Source organism: Stegostoma tigrinum, chromosome 33, assembly GCF_030684315.1.
Source record: "Stegostoma tigrinum isolate sSteTig4 chromosome 33, sSteTig4.hap1, whole genome shotgun sequence".
In the NCBI taxonomy this organism is placed as follows: domain Eukaryota; kingdom Metazoa; phylum Chordata; class Chondrichthyes; order Orectolobiformes; family Stegostomatidae; genus Stegostoma; species Stegostoma tigrinum.
This window is the reverse complement of record NC_081386.1, coordinates 30,628,598-30,651,019: the sequence shown is the minus strand read 5'-3', so window position 1 is coordinate 30,651,019 and position 22,422 is coordinate 30,628,598. Positions and strand designations below refer to the sequence as shown.

Below are 22,422 nucleotides of genomic sequence, written 5' to 3'. Positions count from 1 at the left end.
TAAAAGAAAGAGAGCACGAAAAGACTCATTTAATTTCTACTAAACTGGATCAATACTGGTGCAGCATGACAATTTCAGATGCTGATAACTTAAAATGGCAATTTAAAACTACAGGATAGAAATTACAATCATTACTATTCTTGTATTAATGCTTAAAGTGTGCATACTAAATTGCTCTCAACAATACCTTAATTTACTTTCTAACATTATAAACAATTGCTGGGGAGAAAATTCTTCAACACCTACAATATTGTTGTCAGAGACACCATTTTTGAACTGCACAACTGACAGGCACTTCAGCATGAACATGCCTGCCGATCTGCAGGCTCAGCCTCTATCATATGGTGGACTGTGGGACGGGAGTCTCAATATTCCTCACCTGGATGCAGTATGAGGACAGTGTTAGTGAACTGCTCAAGCTTTCTGCATGAACAATTTCAAAATAAATTTAAAATATAACTAGTTCACACACAGGATGGGGGTTAGTTTTGTTTAAATAAATTTAAATATAGATATTGCTTTGAAATATGGCATTCATTTTTAAATCCTATTTAATGAGTTGGAATTACTACAAACCGGTAAATTTGCACAAGCACAAACTTTTGCAGGATCTTTAGGATGATGGCTGTTTTTAAATAAAAGCTCATTTAGGTTCCAAAGCAGAATAGTAGCTTGGGCCATTGAACAGCCATACCATAAAGTCGTTGGATTAACATCCATCAAACAACTCACTGTGTAGTTAGTTTTCCACAAAGGAAAACACTAAAGAGGAAGAAGGGAGGAAAATCAAAGGCTGGTCATTTCCTTCCTGGATTGGTATGAATTTTCAAAAATCGTCGAAAGACACAACTCGGATAATAACAACCTGAAGAGAAAGAAGAATAGAGTGTGATTCTTATTTTAAAAATACCAACTAACATTTCAGAGATTCAAGATTAGGGTCCTACAGCCCACATAAACTAATTTGTAAAAAAAAAAATTCTTTATTTACAATTGTATTTTCCTTATTTTCCATTGGCTGGGCTGTTAGGCAGAACTTTCAGACTGAAATAACTCCACATAGGCTGTTATTCCATCACCAAGTCAGCCTTAATTTACACATAAACAGTCCTTGACGCTAGTACTGTCTCACTCCATGTCAGCTCTAAGAGTGCCAGTACCTTTGACACTCCCCCTTTCACCTGTCAACTGAGGCTCCCTGGTTGGATCAGACTAACAGGCCCAATTAAGGAAAAATTGCACAGGCTGATGATAACCCAAATGGTAGTCTCGTATAAGCCCTAATGGGTATTAATTTCAGCATATTTCTGGCAGTCCAAATCTAAATGCAATTGCAAGTGGGTGCAGCTCATGTCCAGATTTGTGAAGGACAGCCCCCCTGTTAGCTTTGCATATAAATCCTCTGTGCGAGGGATTGGGTATTTATCCAGCTGCAAAAAGCAGTTCATCATTTGTTTAAAATCCATACAAAGGTGAACTGACCCATCAGGCTTCATAATTAGTATGACCAGTGCTGCCCATTTCACAAATTGAACTAGTTTGATGATTCCTTCACTTTCCAGCATTCTGATTTCCACCTCTACTTTTGCCTGTAAGGAAAATGGTACTGGCAGGGGCCGTGCAGAATTATGGAATTGCTTCCTGGTCAACATGATAGGTGTCCCTGGCTCATCTGATACTCCCTGGACCTCCTTGGAAGGCTTCCAGGTATTTAATTAAGACTTCATTCAGGCAGTCATTTTCTAATCGAAAAACATTGAGCCAATCTAGGTGAATCTCTCATAACCAATTTTGTCCCAAGAAGCTTGGGCCTGAGCCTTTTACTATAATCAGTGGTAACTGAACCATCTGCTTTTCATAAGCGATTGGAACCAAACTTATACCCTTAATCTGTAAAGGTTCCCCTGTACAGGTTCTCAACCTATCCAAGGTCTTGTGCAAATTTAAGGCTGGGGCCCAGAGCAAATTTTGTTAAAAACTTGTTCTGGGATCTCCAATGTGGCTGTGCTGGTATCAAACTCCATTAAAACCGGAAGACCATTTAATCAGCAACTTATTTTGTTTGGTTCTGATTTTGATGTCACTAAGCAACTTAATTGTTCCAAATCAGATGTCAATGGTCTTTCTGGGGTATGAGCTCTCCTGGATACCACCCTACGAGTTTAGATCTAGTCGACCTTTTTAGCTGTGTCAAGTCTGCATACAGGCAGCAATATAATGGGTAGCCAACCAGAATCCTGAAAAAAAAATTTAACTGTTTGGCTGAAGCTTGGCTTTGTTTTGATGGGCCCTCTGAGATATGACCGGAGTGAGACTATGCAGTTGCCTGCACAGAAGTGATGTTCCCCAAGCTCAGTCATATTGGGAAGGGTATCCATTTCCTTTGGAATACTCTACAAATCATATGCTGAACCTGCTGCAGTTCCCAATGATAAAGCCAACTGGGCTTTTGCTAGTAGTGTCTTGGATCACAGACTGAATCCAAGCAGTTCTTTTGGATTTGGTTAAATATATTTAAGTGAAGACTCAACAACAGCAATTTGCTTAAATGTGGTTGTTTATCAAGTAATAATGAGATTTTTACAATGGAAAAGAAAGGAAAAACAAACAATAAGTGTCATGCCCTTTTGCCTGTCGGGGACTCCTCGACTGACAGCTGCTCTGGAGGCTTAGGTTTGTTCCTGGCACTGTTTGCGATCCTGGTCCAAGGTAAAGTCCAGTTCTTGGAATGAAACTCGCTTTGTCTTATACAGTGTAACAAACAACTAGCACAGAAAAAGCGGATACAGGAGACAAAACCGCTTGCTAATGCAGAAAATAAGTTTTTAATTGTGTTGCCTGCAGCACGTATGAGAAAGTTCACAGGACTCATTCAATGTCACGCAGCTGTCGAATATCATCAACAATTTTTGCCCTTCAGCCCATCCTGTACAATCCACCCCGACGATATATGACAGCTCATGTTACAACTGCAAATGCAGGCACAAATCAGTGACAGCCACACAAGAATGTATAGTAAGATTATGTAACCTACATCAGAAAATTAAAACTACAATGAAAATAACTGTCATAAATACGAATAATATACCAACAGGGTGTATCATCAAATTAATGCACAGTGGCCTTTTTGGTGAGATTAGGTATAGCAGTTGCCAACTGATGAATCATCCACAGCAGCCTCCATTCATAATAAATTTGCATGTTTCTGTGAAGAAGTTGTATCTTACCGGTTTACAATCTTTGACAACTCATTAATTTCCCTCCATCTATACACTTTGGTGCTCCCTGGCACCTTATCAATATCCAATAGGTATCACCTTGTCCATGGGCAAATATCTCACCAAGCTTAGGCAGGAATTGTGGGTGGTGTACCCACACTTTGCCCCCTGTACAAAGGTCATCTGACGTACGTTTATTGGGAGAATGGAACTAGCCACCTTCTTTAAACATCGTGCTCATGGGTGTCACTCCTCTTAGACACTGATTGTTCAGATTATACAATGCTGTGGCAGCACTTTGGGCCACTCCTGTGGCATTTGATTAGATAAATTATTTAATTTGTTGCTTTAATAGCCCATTCATTTGTTCTACAAGACCAGTTGCTTGAGGGTAGTAAAGAATGTCCAATGTATCCTATTGTCTGCAGCCTGTTGCTGCACCTTTTGACCTGTTAAATGTGAGTCATGACCTGATTGTATTTCTGACAGTTGAGGATAGTAGGATATCAACTGTTCTAGTCCCTTAATAGTGTTACTGTGATTCACTTTGGTTGCCTGGAATGCTAACATTAGCCCAGAGGAAGCATCCACAATGATTAATAGATATTGATAGTGTTGTTGTAACAGTAAGGGGCCAACAGAAGTCATTACGCCAGATTTGAGCAGGTTTATCTCTTTGCTTGATTTGTGCTATTGCCTTTTCTGGCAGTAATATGTATTTTACCTTTGACATATTTCACACCTGCCAATAACTTCTTTCACCAGTCGGTGGGTTTGTTTTCCATTTTCCAGTGTGATACTCTTTGGATGCATCTTCAACCTTTCTGGCTTTTACTATTCCACCCATAGTATTGTTGTGATCAGTGGATTCCAAACCATCCCTCATATGGGCATCAGCATGGGACACAGTGATTTTCATGCGCTGTGACCATGCCCATAGTTGTTTCCATAGTTCTGTTCCGCACAGGGGCTTTCGAGCAATCTTCCAGTCATATGACTGCCAGGTCAGCATCCATACAGCCATTCCATTGGCCACCACCCTTGAATCAGTTTAAATGTGCAGACACTGACCTTCTTCCTCCAGCACTAAGACCACAGCTGCCAATTCAACATATTGGCTTGAACTCCCATCTCCTTCACTGTTGATAATCGTCCATGTGGAGGGATTAAATGCAGCCACTCACCACTGCCTATGGCCATTCTTCCGGGTGGCTGATCTAGCGTTGAACCAAGCGCAGAGACGAGTATCTTCAGGCTGTTGTTCAAACGGGACACCCCATTGAATGGGAGATACAGGCATGGTCTGGTCATGACTTGGAGTTTGTTCACCTGGTGGGTATTCAGCTATTTTTCATTGGGTTTGGCAATCCCTTCTTGGCTCTATCAGGTATTTACCATTTCCATCTTGCAATGGAACTTTGTTAGGCTTTACCAACCTTGTGGGTCACAACGTCAGGTAACACCCACATCGGAATTGGTAACTCAGGTCTGAGGAGCATTTTGTCCTCACCAGCCTGCCCTTCAGTAGCAGGCCAGAAGTTGCTTTTAAGATGGTGTGTATCATGTAGCTGCCTTGGTCAGTTTTCTGGACCAGAAGCCCAAAGGTATTGCTTTCTCCTTTTTTCTCTGCCATAAGCTCCACATTGCCATATCTTGTACTACTGATACTTGTAATTCAAGGGGTAAGCCAGCTATCCAAGGAACCAGGGAAGTACTATTGCTAAGGCCTCTTTAGCAGCCATAAATTTTTTTTTGTCTCATCACCCCATTTGAACTGAGCTTTCTTTCATGTAACGGCATATAAAGGTCTTAGTAATGTAGTCAATTGAGATATATGACTGCGCCAATATAAATTTCTGTTCATTCATGGCACCGTTCACGATCCCGGTCCAAGGTGAAGTCCAATTCTTGGAACGAAACACTCTTGTACAGTGTGACAAACAACCAGCGTGGAGAGAGCAGGTACAAAACAGCTTGTCAGCACAGAAAACATGTTTTTAATTGTGCTGTTTGCAGCACATACGGGAATGTTTATAGGACTCATTCAAGATCATATAGCTGTTGAATAATCAACAGTTTTAGCCCATCCTACACACACAGTCCCATAATTATTCTCACGTTTCAAATGGGCTCTCAGCATCTCATTAAGGGGTAAACCAAAGTTACAGGTTTCTGCTGGTTATCTTAATCTCGTCAAAAATCCCAACATAAATTCCCCTGGTTCTCAAACTGCAGAGTAAAAATGATAGAATCTCAAAATTAGAGGAGGCTTGGAGTTGTAATATGCTTTAACTATGTCTGTCAATTCTTGAAAGGTTTAGTAAATGTGCCTTGGAAAATTAAACTCCTAATAACAGAAAAAGCTGTGGTTCCACAGGTTGTCAGGAAGATTACTTGTTGCTTTCCATCTGCCACAATGTCGTTTGCCCAGAAGAAAGTAATGCATTCTTTTAATATATACTGGGCCCAGTCCTTGACAACTGGGTCAAACAAATCAAGCTTCCAAAATAAAGGCATGATGTAAGAAATGCTTATCCTGTCACCAAGTCACCCTTTATATGCACATAAACATTCCTTAACTCTAGTACTGTCTCATTCAGAGTCAGCTGTCAGACTGGCAGTATCTCTGACATTCCCCTTTTTATCTGTCAGCCAGGGCCCCCTGATTGGACCAGATTAGCAGCCTCAATCAGAAAACTCATATTCAATAAGGTTCAGCTGGCTAAACTTTATTCAATCAGTACAAGATCATGAGACATAGGAACGGAAGTAGACCATTTGGCCCAGAGAGTCTGATCCACCATTCAATAAAATCATGATTGATGTGACATTCTTCAATTCCACTTTTCTGACATCTCTCATTCTTATAAATTTCAATGAGCACAGGCTCAACCTACTCAACTTCTTCTCGAAAGAAAATTCCCAGCGTGTCTGAAACAACTTAGTGAAGCTTTTCTGGACTGCCTCCAATGCCAGTATATTCTTTTCTCAAATATCTTGATCACCTCACTGATTTTTGGTCCCATTACCTAGGGAAGGATGTGCTGGCCTGGGAGGTTAACAAGAATGATCCTAGAGATGAAGTGCTTGATGTATGAGGAACAGTTGAGGACTGTGGGTCTGTACTCACTGGAGTTTAGAAGGATGAGGTGGGATTTCATTGAAACTTACAGAATCCTGAGAGACTGGATGGAGATGACATGGAGAAAATGTTTCCACGAGTAGGAGACACTAGGACCCAAGGGCACAGCCTCAGAGTGAAGGGATAACACTTTAGAATTCAGATAAGAAGGAATTTCTTCCGCTAGAGGGTTGTTAATCTATGGAACTCATTGGCACAGAGGGATGTGGAGACCAAGTCATTGAGTGTTTTAAGACAGAACGTAGATAGATTCTTGTTAAATAATGGGATCAACGGTTAGGGGGAGAAAGGAAGAGAATGGGGTTGAGAAATGTATCAGCCATGATCAAATGGTGGAGCAGACTTGATGGGCCAAAGGGTCTAATTCTGCTCTTGTATCTTATGGTCTTATGGTTAAAAATCTGTCTATTTCAGCCTTGAATATGCGTAATGGTAATACTCAGCCCTCTGCAGTAAAGAATTCCACAGATTCACTACTGTCTGAGAGAAAGAAACTCACCTCATCTCTGTCTTAAATGGGTGAGCTGTTACTCTAAGATGATGCCCTCTGATCCCAGACTTTCTCACAGGGGAAAACAACCTTTTTGAAACTATGAACTTCAGTGAGCACAAGTCCAACCCATTCAATTTCTCTTTGAAAGAAAATCCCTCTGTGCCTGGAACAACCTGGTGAATCTTTTCTGGACTGTCTCCAATTGCAGTGTATCCTTGAGATAAGGGGCCTAAAACTGTTCACACTTTTCTGGGTTCTGTCTAACTAAGCTCTTGTATGGTTTTAGCAAGATTTCCATTTTTATATTCCATTTCCTTTGAAATAAAAGCCCAAATTCCATTTGCTTCCCATATTATCTGCTGAACTTGTTGTGCTGTCTTTATATGCTTTATGCACAAGGACTTCCAAATCCATCAGTGCTGCAGTTTTGTCAGTGTTTCTCCATTTAAATAATATACAGTTCTTCTGTTCTTCCTGCCAAAGTGCATAACTTTTAACATAGCTTCACCTTTCCACACATTATATTCCATCTGCCAAGATTTTACCCACTCACTTTGCCCACATCCTAAAAGACATTGTTGCAAGACTGGGTCGGCAACAATTTATGGGAAAACTAACAAAAGACAAAAGTATGCTGCAGATACATCTGTCTACGACAATTTGAATCGATCTAGCCATTCAAGACTGAGCACTCATGTGGGACATCATCAGTAATAGAATTGTACTTTAGTACAAGCTGCAAACTCATGGCCCAGTATATCTCCCACGCAACCATTACCATCAAGCCAGGGCATCAAATGTGGCTCAAAGGAGATTGCAGGAGCAGCACCTGGCATATCTGAAAATGCGCTTTCAACCTGGTGATGGTACAAAACAGGACTACTTGCACGCCATACAGCATAAGTAGCAAGTGATAGACAGAGCTAAGTGATCCCACAACCAATGGATAAGACCTAAGCTCTGCAGTTCTGCTACATGTAGTCGTGAATGGTGTTGGTCAAACATCTCATTGGTGGAGGTGACTTATGCTGATTGTGATACAAGTAGTTCTGTTTGGTTTATTCACCAGGTTGACACCTCATTTCCATGAATGCCTGGTGCTGCCCCTGGCATGCCCCCTGACTTCATCCTGATTTTATACACTGATTGCATTAAATTCAGAGGGCACTTTGGTAATTCTATAAAAATACATTGGTCCGGTAATGACAGTAATAGAAGGTAAACAAAGGGAAAGTTAACAAAAACAAATTTTCTGGAAAAGCTCAGCATGTCCAGCAGCATCTGTGAAGGCAAAAACAGTTAATGTTTCAGGTCTGGTGACCCTTCCTCAGAACGAAAGTGATCTGTTTCTCCATTCTGAGGGTCACCGGACCCGAAATGTTAACTTTGCTTTTTCCTTCACAAATGCTGCCAGACCTGCTGTGCTTTTCCAGCAAATTTGTTTTTGTTCCTGATTTACAGCACCCGCAGTTCTTTTGGTTTCTAAAGAGAAAGTTAATATTTCCACTGAATTAAAGTCTAATAGTTCCACTCAAAGACCTAAAAGCATTTGCATTTCACTCCAAATCTTGACATGTGACATATTGATAATGATTCTTTGTCAGCAAAGATTTTCAGATCTTTTTGGTTTCAGCCACTCTCATCTATACTTAATGCAAATCTGCTGCTATAGAGATGGGGAGGGATAAGGCCAAGGAAGAATTTAAATTCAGATGCAGCTCATGCAAAATGAGATTGACAGTTGAGCAAGATTTGGTGTGGGCAGGGTTTATCAAACTTTATGCACAGCAGGTCCTACAAAGAGCAATGGGAGTAATAAACAGTGAATCTGTTTCTAGTGATGACTGTTAAAAGAAACATCTTGACCAAGAACTTGAGGCAACTCCCTGTTCTTCAAACGGTTGTATTGAACCTTTAATATCTACACTCACCACTGGGACTGTGAGATCATTCAACATCTCATCTAAATAGCATCATGACGGCACTCCCTCCGTACTGAGATTGAGCATTAGCTTAAGTGATGAGCTCAAATTCCTTATATGAATGAATGTTAAATTACTTCCTTTACCACATCATATACTCAGCAGGTGCAACCAACAGAAAACAGCAGGCCATGTCTGTAATAATAAATTACAAAAAAAAATCCTAACAGCGGGACATAATTAAAAGCCAGTATTTGTTTTCTGGAGAATGCAGTGTCTAAATTAACCATTTAGTGTGGTACTGACCAAACTATGTCAGAGTCTGTATCTGATTTAACTATTCATAGCTGTACCAGCAAATATGGATGCACCAGCCTTCTGTCAGGGTTGAAGAAAATGGCTACAACACCTCGTACATTGATCCTTGTAGGAAGTAAAGCCAGTGTTAGGTTATATGCAAATACCCTATGTCAAGTAGCCTAACACATGGACATTTGTGCATGATATAAGAGAGATTCCAATTTCTGTATGTATATATGTAGCCAGTAATGTCCCTTAAGAGTGAAGAGAAAGAAACAGGGGAATTGAGAAATTTAACATGAAGATATAGAAACAATATTAGTAATAGCAAACAAATTGCTGCTACATGTCGCTGACATGATGGTGTTAATTTTCCAATTTCCATTTTGAAGCATTTTAAAGTTCACTTTCTTATGTATAATCTCTGTTGATGCCTCATGTGTTGCATAGGAACCTTCTGAGCTGAAGTTATCAAGGGAGTTGCCTGGAATTTTGGCAGAGCATGCACAGCCAGCTAATAAGAAAATATTCCCAACATGGGAAAAGTTCGTAGAGATGTTCCTCTGTCAAGGTATGAAATTTTTTCTTCTGTCTGCAAATTGACTTATTGTGATGTTAGTCTGTTACAATCATAACTTCTTCAAAGATTATTAGCATCTGGAGATCTACAAAGAATCTGTCCGAATATTATGAGTCAAATAGTTCCTTCTCAACCTACAATTACTATTATGGAGAACTACTATAATGTTCTAACTTTCACAGATAGAGTATGTACTATGTAACCTTACCAGCCATTGAACTACCTTTGAAATGTAGTCACCATTGTAATTTAGAAATTGTAGTCATCAGTTGTGCACAGCACGCTCCAACAATCAGTTCAAAGTGAAATATGAGGAATGCTGGAAATCTGAAATAAATACAGAAACTGCTGGAGACACTCAGCGGATCTGGCAGCATCTGTGGAGACAGAAACAAAGTTAACATTCTGAAAAATAATCATACAGAGTTGAAATGCTACCTGACCTGCTGAGTCTCTCCAGCATTCTCTGTTTTTGCTCTCATAATCAAGGTTGTGATAATGACTGGATAATTGGTTTAATGGTGTTTGTCGAGAGATAATATTGGCCATAATTCCCCTGCCATTCTTCAATATAATGCCATGGAATCTTCAGCATGCGTCGTAGAGGACTGATGGTTTCCCATTTACTCAAATAGTGGTACTGCCGACAGTGAATTTCTCCCTCAGTACACCACTGAAGAAACCTTTTTAGGAGTGCTTTGTTTGTGCTATGGAGGCTGTGTCTTGGAATTAGTGAATTCAGAGCCTTGGATTTCTACAAGTAGTCGTAAATCACAAGGAGTTTGTCGATGCAATCTTAATAAGTAGCATTGTGGTTATGTCACTGGACTAGTAAATTCAATAGTCCAGACTAATAATCTGAAGACATGAATGCAGACCTCACCACACATTTGAGGAATTTAAATAAAATTAATTAAATAAAATCTGGAATATTAAACCTAGTATCAGTAATGGTGACCATGCCATGTCGGATCATCATTTAGGAAAGAAATCTTGGTTCACTAATGTCCATTTAGGGAAGGAAATCTGCCATCCTTTCATGGCCTGTGTGTCATGTGACTCCAGACCAACAGCAATGTGGTTGATTTTTAACTGCCCTTTTAAATTGTTCAGCAAGCAATATATGAATAGGAAGCGTTTAGAAAGGTATGGGCCAAATGCTGGCAAATAGGACAAGGTCAGATTGGACTGGCTGTTCAGAGCGGACAAGTTGGACTGAAGGGTCTGTTACCATGCTGTATGACTCTGTGAATACGACAGCACACCTTCTCAAGGACAATGAATTCCGGCTTTGCCAGTGTTTCCTGTGAATGAATTTTTTTTAAAAAACCAGCCTGATCATGGTAGTGAGATAACAAGGTGTAGAGCTGGTTAAACACAGCAGGCCAAGCAGCATTAAAGGAGTAGGAAGGCTGACGTTTCAAGCCTAGACCCAAAACATCAGCCTTCCTGCTCTTCTGATGCTGCTCGGCCTGCTGTGTTAATCCAGCTCTACACCTTGTTATCTCAGATTCTCCAGCATCTGCAGTTCCTACAATCTCTCTCCAACCATGGTAATGGTCTATTTGTTGGTGCCAATTCCTTCCCATTCCCCTAGCTCTGTAGATATCATTCTTGCTGAGGTGTGCTTCCATGGGCATCAGGTGGTCTCCTGCACCTCATCAGGTGAGCTTTGAGGCTATCCCTGCCTAGGGACATCACAGTTGAATCCAGACCTGCCCTGACAACCCGTCCTAGGCTGAGAACAATTACTTCAACTCCGACGGTTGACCAGTTTCAGCTGTACACTAGATAAACCCCAATCTATCTTGAGAAACTAATGCATTTCAGTCTGATTTGTCCCTCTTTGCTGTAGTATTTGAATGTTACAAGAACGGTTACTTTGTTTTACTGTTTATAAAATATTATTTTATCAAGCAATGAATTTCTCGAAATTAGTTCACCACAGAGATGTAAAACTCCCATTAGAGGAAAAGTGGAACAAAGCAGTTGCATTCAGCTCATCCTTTAGTATTGATCATATATAATCTATATATTTGTGGATTCCACTCAATGTTTTAAGGCCCAAATGCAATTTCTTAATGATATTAATGAATGAACACAACTTCTGTATCAAAAAAGTCATTTCTAGCCATTAATTTCCTGAGTAATAGTTTTGTAAGAACACTCCCTAATCCTTAGAAGTGATCAAGCAAAGTTCCAGAATATTCACCACTGTCACTCCTGTACTGTTCATTCCTAGGATAGCTGTGTTCCCTACATTACGTCCTGCCAGCCTGCAACATCATGGGAAAGTTCAAGTCTCATAGATAAGCTCAGTCTCTCCCAATTTGGAGAACTTGTAAACTCACTTGCAGACATGTAATCAGTTTATTTTGGAAGAAAACTAAATCTTTCTACAAGACTCCCTTTTACAATCCACCACTACAGGAGAAACGTTTCTCCTCAACTCAGAAAGAGAAGGGATAAGTAAGAAATGCATTTATATTACCCAGTGTGTTTACATGTCCAGGTGAACTATGAAATTTCATGTGAGCATACACACACTAACCTATGGTCTCCATCCTTCCATCTTGTAGGTTTGAAGACTGAGGCCAGGAGGGGTGGATTGTCTTCTGAATAACCCACAAATTTGGGCCAAAAGCTGCAAATTTGTGGTCCTTATACTATGGGGTAACATTGGTGGCGGGACTAACACACAGGTGCTGTTGATGGCACAGTGCCAAAGAAAAGGCTACATAAATAAACCATTTAAACCCCTCAATTACATTACAGCCTTGTAATCACTCCCAGGTATCCACTATTCTATACACAGGCCATCTGGAGTCCCTTGATTCAATTACAGCCTTTATCTCACTGCCAGGTATCCATAATTCTCTGTTTAAATGACAGAAAGAAACTTGACGGCACAATTTTAGCAAAATAAAACAGTGCCATGTCCAATTTTGAAAAATTGGAGGAAGAGATCCAGAGAGAGAGCATAAAAATTCAAATCTAAAGTGTTTGCTCATCATTATTGGAAATGTTTTCTGTATGTTGCATTGTGTTCTCGCAGCTCCAATATTTTTCATGTTTAGAAACTCTTTAATTCAGCTTGGAGCAAGTATACCGGAACATGAATTGTGGATGTGTTTGCTTGGCTGCTTTTCATTTTGTTTGTAAATGATAACACGCAGAGATGAAAACCACATTAAAAACTGGTAATCTATTCTCCAGTGCAGATTTGCTGCATCTTTTTCATGATGGATATTGAATTTCATCAGAATTTGATCTCAGTTAGCAACTCAATTCTAATGCCATACAATTTCTATTCGGAATAATGCTCCTGAGAGCCTGTTAACAACTATTAAAATGGCAATATTACAGCTTAAAATTTAAGAAAATACGTTATTTTAATAACAGTAATATTTAAATGTTTTCTCTAGTGTTATATAAAGTTAAGTACACAATATCATTCAGACTCAGTTAGTAATCAAGTAAAATTTCCCTCTTGTGATCTTCATAAAATGTGTTTTATCATTTGGCTTAGAAATGACACGCAGTATAGAATTGGGTGTTCAGTATGGCGCTGAACTATTCCAGCCTGGTGGTCACTGGGTTGATCCTTAGTGTGTGCTCTCTCAGCTTATACACCATGGGTCATTTGGGATCATTGCCTACTCCTGGTGAAAATAAGTCAGTCAGAAAGGCCATTTCTGATCACTGTGACAACCCAGCTTGGAAAATGTGCAAGTGCCACATGGGAACAGGATTAGACTTTGCTACTTCCATGGTTAAAAAAGCACACCCTGTTAAAATTGATGTGTAGGTAATGACTTTCTAGCTGAGAACAGCTTCCGAACTCTCAAACTCTAACATCTAGAAGGACAAGGGCAGCAGATACAATTTAACAGCACCACCTGCAAGTTCACTTCCAAGCCACTCACCGTGTAGACTTGGAAATATATCACTGTTCCTTCAACGTTGCTGGGTCAAATCCTAGAATTTCCTCCCTAACAACACTGTGGGTCTACCTACACAAAATGGACTGCAGCATATCAAGAAGGTAGTTCACCACCTCTCAAGGGCAACTAGGAATGGGCAACAACTGCTGGCCCAGCAAGCGAAGCCCCTAATTTGAATGAATTAAAAAGAAGGATCCCAGTACCCACGGAAGCATAGCTCAGAATAAGTGCCTGGTATCAAGAAGGGGGCAGAAGTAGCATTTGCAAAAGCAAGCAGTATTTAAAATCTATTGTCATATGTTGTGATAATAATAATCATTTTTAATTTCACAAGTATCATGGATGATGCAAGGACACTGAATGACTTTAATAAACATCCAGTTGTAGTCAAGGTTAGATGACAGAGATGGTTTTCTGGCAAGCTGAGATCTAATGCAGTTCGTCTAAACCAAGCTTCTGACCTAATCTGCACTGGGCCTACAACATGGTGAAGCCCTCTTCAATTCTCAAACAGAATGGTGCTAATATAAATAATTCTGAACTTTTGTAAAAGTTGACAGAGCACACATATTACCACCTTTAGCAGACAACTTTATAATCATAAAGTCTTATTTCAGTGGAATCGTCTTTACTTGAGAAGGAATGAATATGGTAACTACTTATCAATCTTGAGATAACTGTTTGACTTAATATCTGTTGAGAGGATAATCTGAATTGTCAGGTTTTCAAGTAATTCCCCCTTCATCAGGTACTGACTGATTTCCACCTCTTCCCCTAGGTGGTGTGGTGGAAGCGTACCCTCCCTCAGACAGTGTTACCAATCTTACCATCGACATGCTCATAGAACCAACAGGAGAGGTATCAATGGTTTCTTGTGGGGATCAGATCCATTCCAATAGCCCACTGGAATGTTGGGGCACCACCGTGCCACAATGTTCTGTGAATCCAGGCAACCTACACTCAGTGTGTGTAAAGATCGCTGAAGCCTGTAAATGCAGAGGAATCATAGGCTTCTTCTCAATTGACCTGGTGACCTTCATACATCCACTTACAATGGAGCAGCAGGTGAGATGGACGCAAATTGAAGTTCATTTATCAGACTGACTAATAAAGATCCAGATACCTTGGTGACTGAAAAAAAGGAGATTATAAAAAATAATGTGAAGCGTTGCAAACATATCAACTGTAAAATTCACCACATAAGCTAATCCATCTTCTCAGGTCAGTGAACTGATTGCAAATTCAAAGGGCTGGCTTTTGCCATGTGGGATGTACATTAATATCATAAGCATTATTTTAATTAATTAAGTTGTGTTTTATTAGTGCTGCTTTACAGTTATATTTGACTGTGATAACTTAGTTCAATACTCATTTAAAGGTTCATTCTAACAGGTCTATAATAATTATAGTGACTCTGGATCCAGAAGAATAGTTTAACTGGATGGAAAATAACTTACTTTGCCCCTGAAATACTACTGTCTTGAATTAGGGAGTAATAGATAAGTGAGATTGATCACAAAGTTATTCCCAGATCTGGTGCTGTTTGAGGCTCAACTAAAATGTAGAGCTGTTACATTTAGTTTGTGGTACAAAGAGAAAAGTCAAGTTTTTGGTTGATACCATAAACCATAAGGAAGCTTGTTTACAGCTAGTACCTAAACTTGAGTATTCAAGATTTCACATCATTCTCTGTCCTGTTGTTATTTGTTTTTACAACATTTTAACTCAATGTGGGGATGGTGTTAACTGTTTTCTGTCTTAAATACTCTCAGTTATGACTGCACAATTAATGATTGTCATTTCACTTGTTGGGAAATGACGGTGAATCTTAATCAGCTTTAAATATGTTAATGCATTTGTAACAGTAAAACACACTGGCTGGAAATATTTAGATATGAATTTCACTGATACAAAGTTCTGCTACATAGTATGAAATTGTTTGCAGAGCTCTTACAGTGGTGGGTATGGGGACCACACACAGAAGCATTAACCACACTGATCAGTAGATCAAATTGTGGTGTGAATGAGATATTGGCTGAGGCAGCAAATTTTAAGTTAAAATAGTTTCCTTCAATTTTGATTCCTTCTTTATTTCTCATTTTCATCATACCATGTGTGGGGTCCCATGTGTGTGCTGTGAGCTCAAACTTTTACAATTTATATTAATAATTTGGATGAGGAGGTCGAAGGCACGGTGGCCAAATTTGCAGATGACACAAAGATAGGTAGGAAAGTAAAATGTGAAGATGACGTATCAAGGATGCAGACCGATTATAAGTAGAAGGAGACAAAAAGTTGAAACTTTTTATTTTGCAGTCATCAGAACTAGGACTCAAGTAAGAGACTTGATAAAAGAGATATCATTTCATATAACATGAGAAAATAGCATTGATTTTTTGGACCATCATCAATGCGGTGATGCAGCAACAACAGTTACATGTCAATCTTCCAATCTTCCCTGCTCGCAAGTCTCAGAAAATTATATACACCATTATATGTGATTCTGCTATTGAAATTCATTTATTAAAACTATGTGCTAATAGTTACACCAGAACCCAATTCAATATCATCAGTAGAGCTTGCATTATGAAGCATTTGTATGTACTAGAAATTGCATATATAAATACATGTGACTCAGTTTGATAGGTAAAAGGAATTAGTACGCAACTTCGACCTTATTCAATAATAAAAATCGTGGAGACAGTCAATCGCTGCTGCATCCCCCTGGCAGTACCCTGAATCTTCCTGGCTAGTCTGAGAATTTACCTTGGCAGGCAACTGCTCTTGCTAAACCTCTGGCCAATGATTGGCCAACCACGCAGCACTCTCTTCTCGTGCTGAATAGAAGGATGCTCCCTTGTTCAAATGTGTTTCTTGTGTGCTACCATCACCTTGGCAGGGTAACCAGAGATGGGAAATACATGCTGGCCCAGCCAGTGACACCCACATCCCATTGAATGAATAAGTGCACAACAATGAATGAGTGCATGGCAAAAAAAAACTTCAACTTCGTGTCTCTTTTTATCAACATTGATTGTTCTGTACTACCAAGAAATTATTGTTCATAGGTTTAGTGAGCAGACAAAAATCTGGATGATGGGAATATAATGTGGGAAAACATGAAGTTGTTTATTCTGGCATGAATAATTTTTCAAAAAACAAAGTATTGTTTAAGTGGAGAATGAGTGCATAATTCCAAGATGTGGAGGTGTTCTGGTGTACAAGTCACAAAAATTTAGTTTGCAGTTTAGCAACTAATTAACAAGGATAATGGAATACCAGCTTTTATTACAAGAGGAATTATGAGAAGAATTGAATTTTTGATTTCCTTACTTCATGAAGGATATAAATGTGTTGGAAGCAGTTTAGTGGAGGTTGATACTTGGAAAGAGCTGTTTGTGTTCTGAGGAAAGATTTGTTTTCACTGGAGTTTAGAAGAGCAAGAGATGATTTGGTTGAGATGTATAAGATCCTGAATGATCTTGGTTTCATCTTTTTGGAAAGGGGACATTGTTTTAAAATAGAGTTAAACTTTTAGGATAGAGATGGGGGGATTTTTCTTTGTTCGGATTGCTGTGCCACTTTGAAACCCTCTGCCTCAAAAGGAGGTGGTAACACCTAATAATTTTAAAGTGGAGGTAGATTTGTGTTAGGCAAGGGAATCAAAGTTTGTTCTTGTGAAACATATCAGGATGTTTTATCTTATTAAAGGTACTCTGTAAATGCAAGTTACGGTATAAAGGAAACAATTAATGATTGTAATAACAGGTTGGAATGGGTATAATTTCATCTTCAATACTTGGCAGTAATCGAGTGAGGTGAATCACTCAAGTGCCTGTTGCCAATCAGTTGAATGAAAATTGGCTTGTCTGTAGAAATGCTGGGTGATCCACTCCACCATTCTCACCTGGACAGCAGCGGTGAAAATTATCCCAAGGGATTGGAAGATAATTCAGTCTGCCGCGTTGTTGCCTTGTGTCATTTTACACCAACCAGTTGCTCCATCGCCTAATAAGTCACTAACAGCTATTTATAAGTCTATTTGAATTTGAGAGGCCAAGTTTATGACAAGCAACCCATTAGAGTTTGGTGTAATCAAATAACTGGGCTTCACAAGTAGTCACTAATAAATCCAACAGGGTATTCAGGAGAATAAAATGTGAGGCTGGATGAACACAGCAGGCAAAGCAGCATCTCAGGAGCACAAAAGCTGACGTTTCGGGCCTAGACCCTTCATCAGAGAGGGGGATGGGGGGAGGGAACTGGAATAAATAGGGAGAGAGGGGGAGGCGGACCGAAGATGGAGAGTAAAGAAGATAGGTGGAGAGAGTGTAGGTGGGGAGGTAGGGAGGGGATAGGTCAGTCCAGGGAAGACGGACAGGTCAAGGAGGTGGGATGAGGTTAGTAGGTAGCGGGGGGTGCGGCTTGGGGTGGGAGGAAGGGATGGGTGAGAGGAAGAACCGGTTAGGGAGGCAGAGACAGGTTGGACTGGTTTTGGGATGCAGTGGGTGGGGGGGAAGAGCTGGGCTGGTTGTGTGGTGCAGTGGGGGGAGGGGACGAACTGGGCTGGTTGAGGGATGCAGTAGGGGAAGGGGAGATTTTGAAACTGGTGAAGTCCACATTGATACCATATGGCTGCAGGGTTCCCAGGCGGAATATGAGTTGCTGTTCCTGCAACCTTCGGGTGGCATCATTGTGGCAGTGCAGGAGGCCCATGATGGACATGTCATCAAGAGAATGGGAGGGGGAGTGGAAATGGTTTGCGACTGGGAGGTGCAGTTGTTTGTTGCGAACTGAGCGGAGGTGTTCTGCAAAGCGGTCCCCAAGCCTCCGCTTGGTTTCCCCAATGTAGAGGAAGCCGCACCGGGGCATGTCCATCATGGGCCTCCTGCACTGCCACAATGATGCCACCCGAAGGTTGCAGGAACAGCAACTCATATTCCGCCTGGGAACCCTGCAGCCATATGGTATCAATGTGGACTTCACCAGTTTCAAAATCTCCCCTTCCCCTACTGCATCCCTCAACCAGCCCAGTTCGTCCCCTCCCCCCACTGCACCACACAACCAGCCCAGCTCTTCCCCCCCACCCACTGCATCCCAAAACCAGTCCAACCTGTCTCTGCCTCCCTAACCGGTTCTTCCTCTCACCCATCCCTTCCTCCCACCCCAAGCCGCACCCCCCGCTACCTACTAACCTCATCCCACCTCCTTGACCTGTCCGTCTTCCCTGGACTGACCTATCCCCTCCCTACCTCCCCACCTACACTCTCTCCACCTATCTTCTTTACTCTCCATCTTCGGTCCGCCTCCCCCTCTCTCCCTATTTATTCCAGTTCCCTCCCCCCATCCCCCTCTCTGATGAAGGGTCTAGGCCCGAAACGTCAGCTTTTGTGCTCCTGAGATGCTGCTTTGCCTGCTGTGTTCATCCAGCCTCACATTTTATTATCTTGGAATCTCCAGCATCTGCAGTTCCCATTATCTCTAGGGTATTCAGGAGAAACTTCTTTACCCAGAGATTGGTTAGAATGTGGAACTTGACCACCACAGCGAACAGGCAAGGCAAATAGGGATAGATTGAAGTGGAAACAAAAGCAGAAAGTGCTGCTGGAGAAACTCAGGAGGTCTGGCAGTATCTTGGAGAATAAAACACAGCTAACGTTTGAAGTCTGGTGACCTTTTGTTAGAATGTTTTGATGCTCTCTCTCTTGGCAGATACAAGCAGACCTGTTGAGTTTCTGCAGCACTTTGTTTTTGTTTCAGATTTTAGCTTCCACAGTTCTTTGATTTTGTTTTAGATTGAAACAGAAGCTAGTTAAACACAGGAAGCAGAAAAAAACTAATAAGGTACATTGATGGGGGTTAGGTCAAGAAGGAATGGCAAGAGGTTTGTGTGAGGGATAAACAGCATTAATCTTGTGGGCCAAATGGCCTGTTTCTGTACTGCCAATACCTTGTAACGTCCTTAACCTCCCTTCTACAACTTTTACCCCTTTTGATGTCAGGTCTACTATTGCCAGATTACTTTAAACCTCACTTATTTCCAATTCATTTAATTCTTGATGTCGTCCTGCACCGTGAGCCTTGACACTTCATCCAGATTTCTTGGTTGGAGATAAAACTATAATTTAAAATCCCACATTATTAAAAGTATGTAACACAAATATGCAGGGAATTTTAAAAAGCATGCATTTTAAAAATTTGTATCATATTAGAAGCTGCTTCAGTCAACTGTGATACCTGCTGATAAATGGCGCCTGCCTCACTACAGAGTGTGTATGTTAAGTTTCTGTGTCGGAATAGGGATGCAAACCAAGATTTGGTGATGACCAAGTGCTTTAACTTGGGTCCCCCACTCTATAACAGAAGCTAACCCCTCAGCTAGAACTACGTTTAACTGCAACGAGCACCAAATGAAATTTGAAATGACTTTAGCATTTGCTCAACTTTAGATTGCTGTCATCTCTTTTGTCAGACAGCCCTTTGAGCTATTGAATTGTTTTTTTTTGTTATTCCTGAATGGGGGAATATAGAGGTAACTGATCCTGCTCTGTAGCATGAGGAAAAGTGAGGCCCAGCAAGATTCCTCTGATTCCTAAAACCCCATGAACTGTTTGATCCTTGGTATTGCATCAATAACTCTGTTTGAGCTCATTAACAATTTTGTTATGTATGTAGCACACTGTTGGGTCTCTACATACCACATTCACCACACAGTGTTGCAGTACATAACTACAGAAATCTCATACAGCTTAATAATGTAATTAAATATAATTATACCGTAACTAGAATATGATAATTGAAAATGTAACTCGTTTACCATATTCTTTTCATAAACTAGAGTTTTAATGATTCTGAGATAATATAACCTAAATGCACTCATGCAAAAGTGGCTGTGGAATATAGTTCCTGCAAGATGAAGCTTTTTTTCTGTTCTGCATATTGACCAGTAGGTGGCAGTCTACATGGGCCTGTTCATTGAACACTATCTGTGTACTGGTCTGGAAAATTAGACATTTTCACACTTCTACACAAATCTTTAAAAAAAAATCCCTTTCCCTATTCTTCAGAAATGATCTACTAACACTTGTGAGCTTCTTTGCCTTCAGGCCAAGCAAAAATAAATAATAATGTAAAGCAAACATACTAGGCAACTAACAACGCCCCCCCCCCCCCCCCACCCCCCCCCCAAGCTCCCATCTCAAATTCCTGTTGCAGCTTTTAATGTTTATTTTTATTGATACCACAATAGCCTACATGCCTCTCTTCTTCCACCATCCCACCCCATTCAAAATCCTCTGTGTGCACTACCTCCTCCCACATGATCCCTGTGTTAAAGTTAGCACTTATTGATTTATTACTAATCCTACTGGTTTTTCCTAAGGAACACAAAACTGTGGAGCTCCTGAACTCCCTCAAGCCTTTCTTTCATTATCTTCAGAGTTTCAAAATACAAACATGGCATCACCAGATCACTAATTCCACATTTATCTTAACACCACTCCTTTAGTTCTGGACCCTTGAGAATCTCCAACTTGAATCACTCCACCAGTGATAGCCATGCCTTTAACTGTCAAGGTTCTGTGTAATCGTCAAGGTGAACATGTCTTCAGTCTGCCTTGAATTACTCCTGTGAATCTCTCATCTCCTCTATATGTCTCTCCACTCCTTTAAGACACTCCATAAAACCTAACTCTTTGACCAACCTTTTAGTCATCTGCTGTAATGCCTCCCTCTGTGGCTCAGTGTCAGATTAGCTTTCTAGTCCTGTTGTGAAACACCTTCAAGCATTGTATTATATTAATCTCCCTACATAAATGCAAGTTTCTCCACATGTACCTTGACTATCCAATTATTCAGAGACCTGCAGTCGCATCTCACCTGTCTTAGGCAGACTGGTAACATATTCTTAAACCCCAGAAGTTAATACAGCTCCAGTCTCAATAATTCTGCACAGATGCATTTTGTACTGACCTCTTTTCCCCTGCTGCAACAGAGTTAAACCTGAGTTTGTAAATCATTTCAAACATTTCAGAAGCAGAAGCGTAGCAAAGAATTCAATCAAAATTAGTGCTGGCAGTCACCACAATGAAGGCAGAAGACTGGCATGTGCCATAGTTCAAATATCATGAGAAATAAGTGAGAAAGAAAGAATGTTGTTTGAGCAATTAGAATTCTATGTGCTGTAATAGGCTCAGTTCATGTGAGATACTTTTTTGGAAATTTCAATCTGCTTTGAACCCAAACCAAACTTATTTGAGAAATAATCATTGCAACTGAAAGATAAATGATGCAGAATTGCATCCTTCCCCATCCTTTACTTTGGTATATGTGCAATTCACTCAAAAAATACTTCACAAAGCAGAAATGCAGCAGTTCAGATCAAGGTCATTTTATTTTCTCCTGTGTTGAAATTCTGAAAAATTTCCCAGTTAAAGAATCACTGAGATTTTTCTGGCATACTTGCAGCTGTTTTTTCTTTAAGTATTCCATGTACACATATATTTAATGTAGTTTAAGAAAATCCTCATAGCAGGTTTAAGGCCTGTAGTACAAAAATCAATCAATTCTAGAAAGAGCAGGAGACATCAAGTATTGGTAGTTTTAGACACCCACAAGTTGGAGAAGGAAGAACAGGCTGAGAAAAAGGAAATAATGAAAAACCAAAGAAATGCAGGTGCTGGAAATAAGAAACAAAATCAGAAATTTCTGACAAAGCTTAGCAGGTCTGTCAACATCTATGGAGAGAAAGAACAGTTAACATTTCAGTGGATGCAGGCTCTAAAAAGAGTACTGGACCAAAACGTTACCTCTGCTTGCTCACCA

At 40.3% G+C, this 22,422-nt stretch overlaps 1 protein-coding gene across 3 annotated transcripts in view; it reads left to right on the top strand.

Annotated features, from left to right (window-relative positions):
• Window positions 1-22,422, top strand: part of iqch (IQ motif containing H) — a 161,750-nt gene that overhangs the window by 98,477 nt on the left and 40,851 nt on the right. For all 3 annotated transcript variants that reach the window (XM_048562828.2, XM_048562829.2, XM_059639271.1), the window contains 2 exons: window positions 9,526-9,646; window positions 14,378-14,664. In XM_048562828.2, coding sequence (XP_048418785.2) covers window positions 9,526-9,646; window positions 14,378-14,664 — 408 coding nt within the window. The remainder of the gene's footprint in view (window positions 1-9,525; window positions 9,647-14,377; window positions 14,665-22,422) is intronic.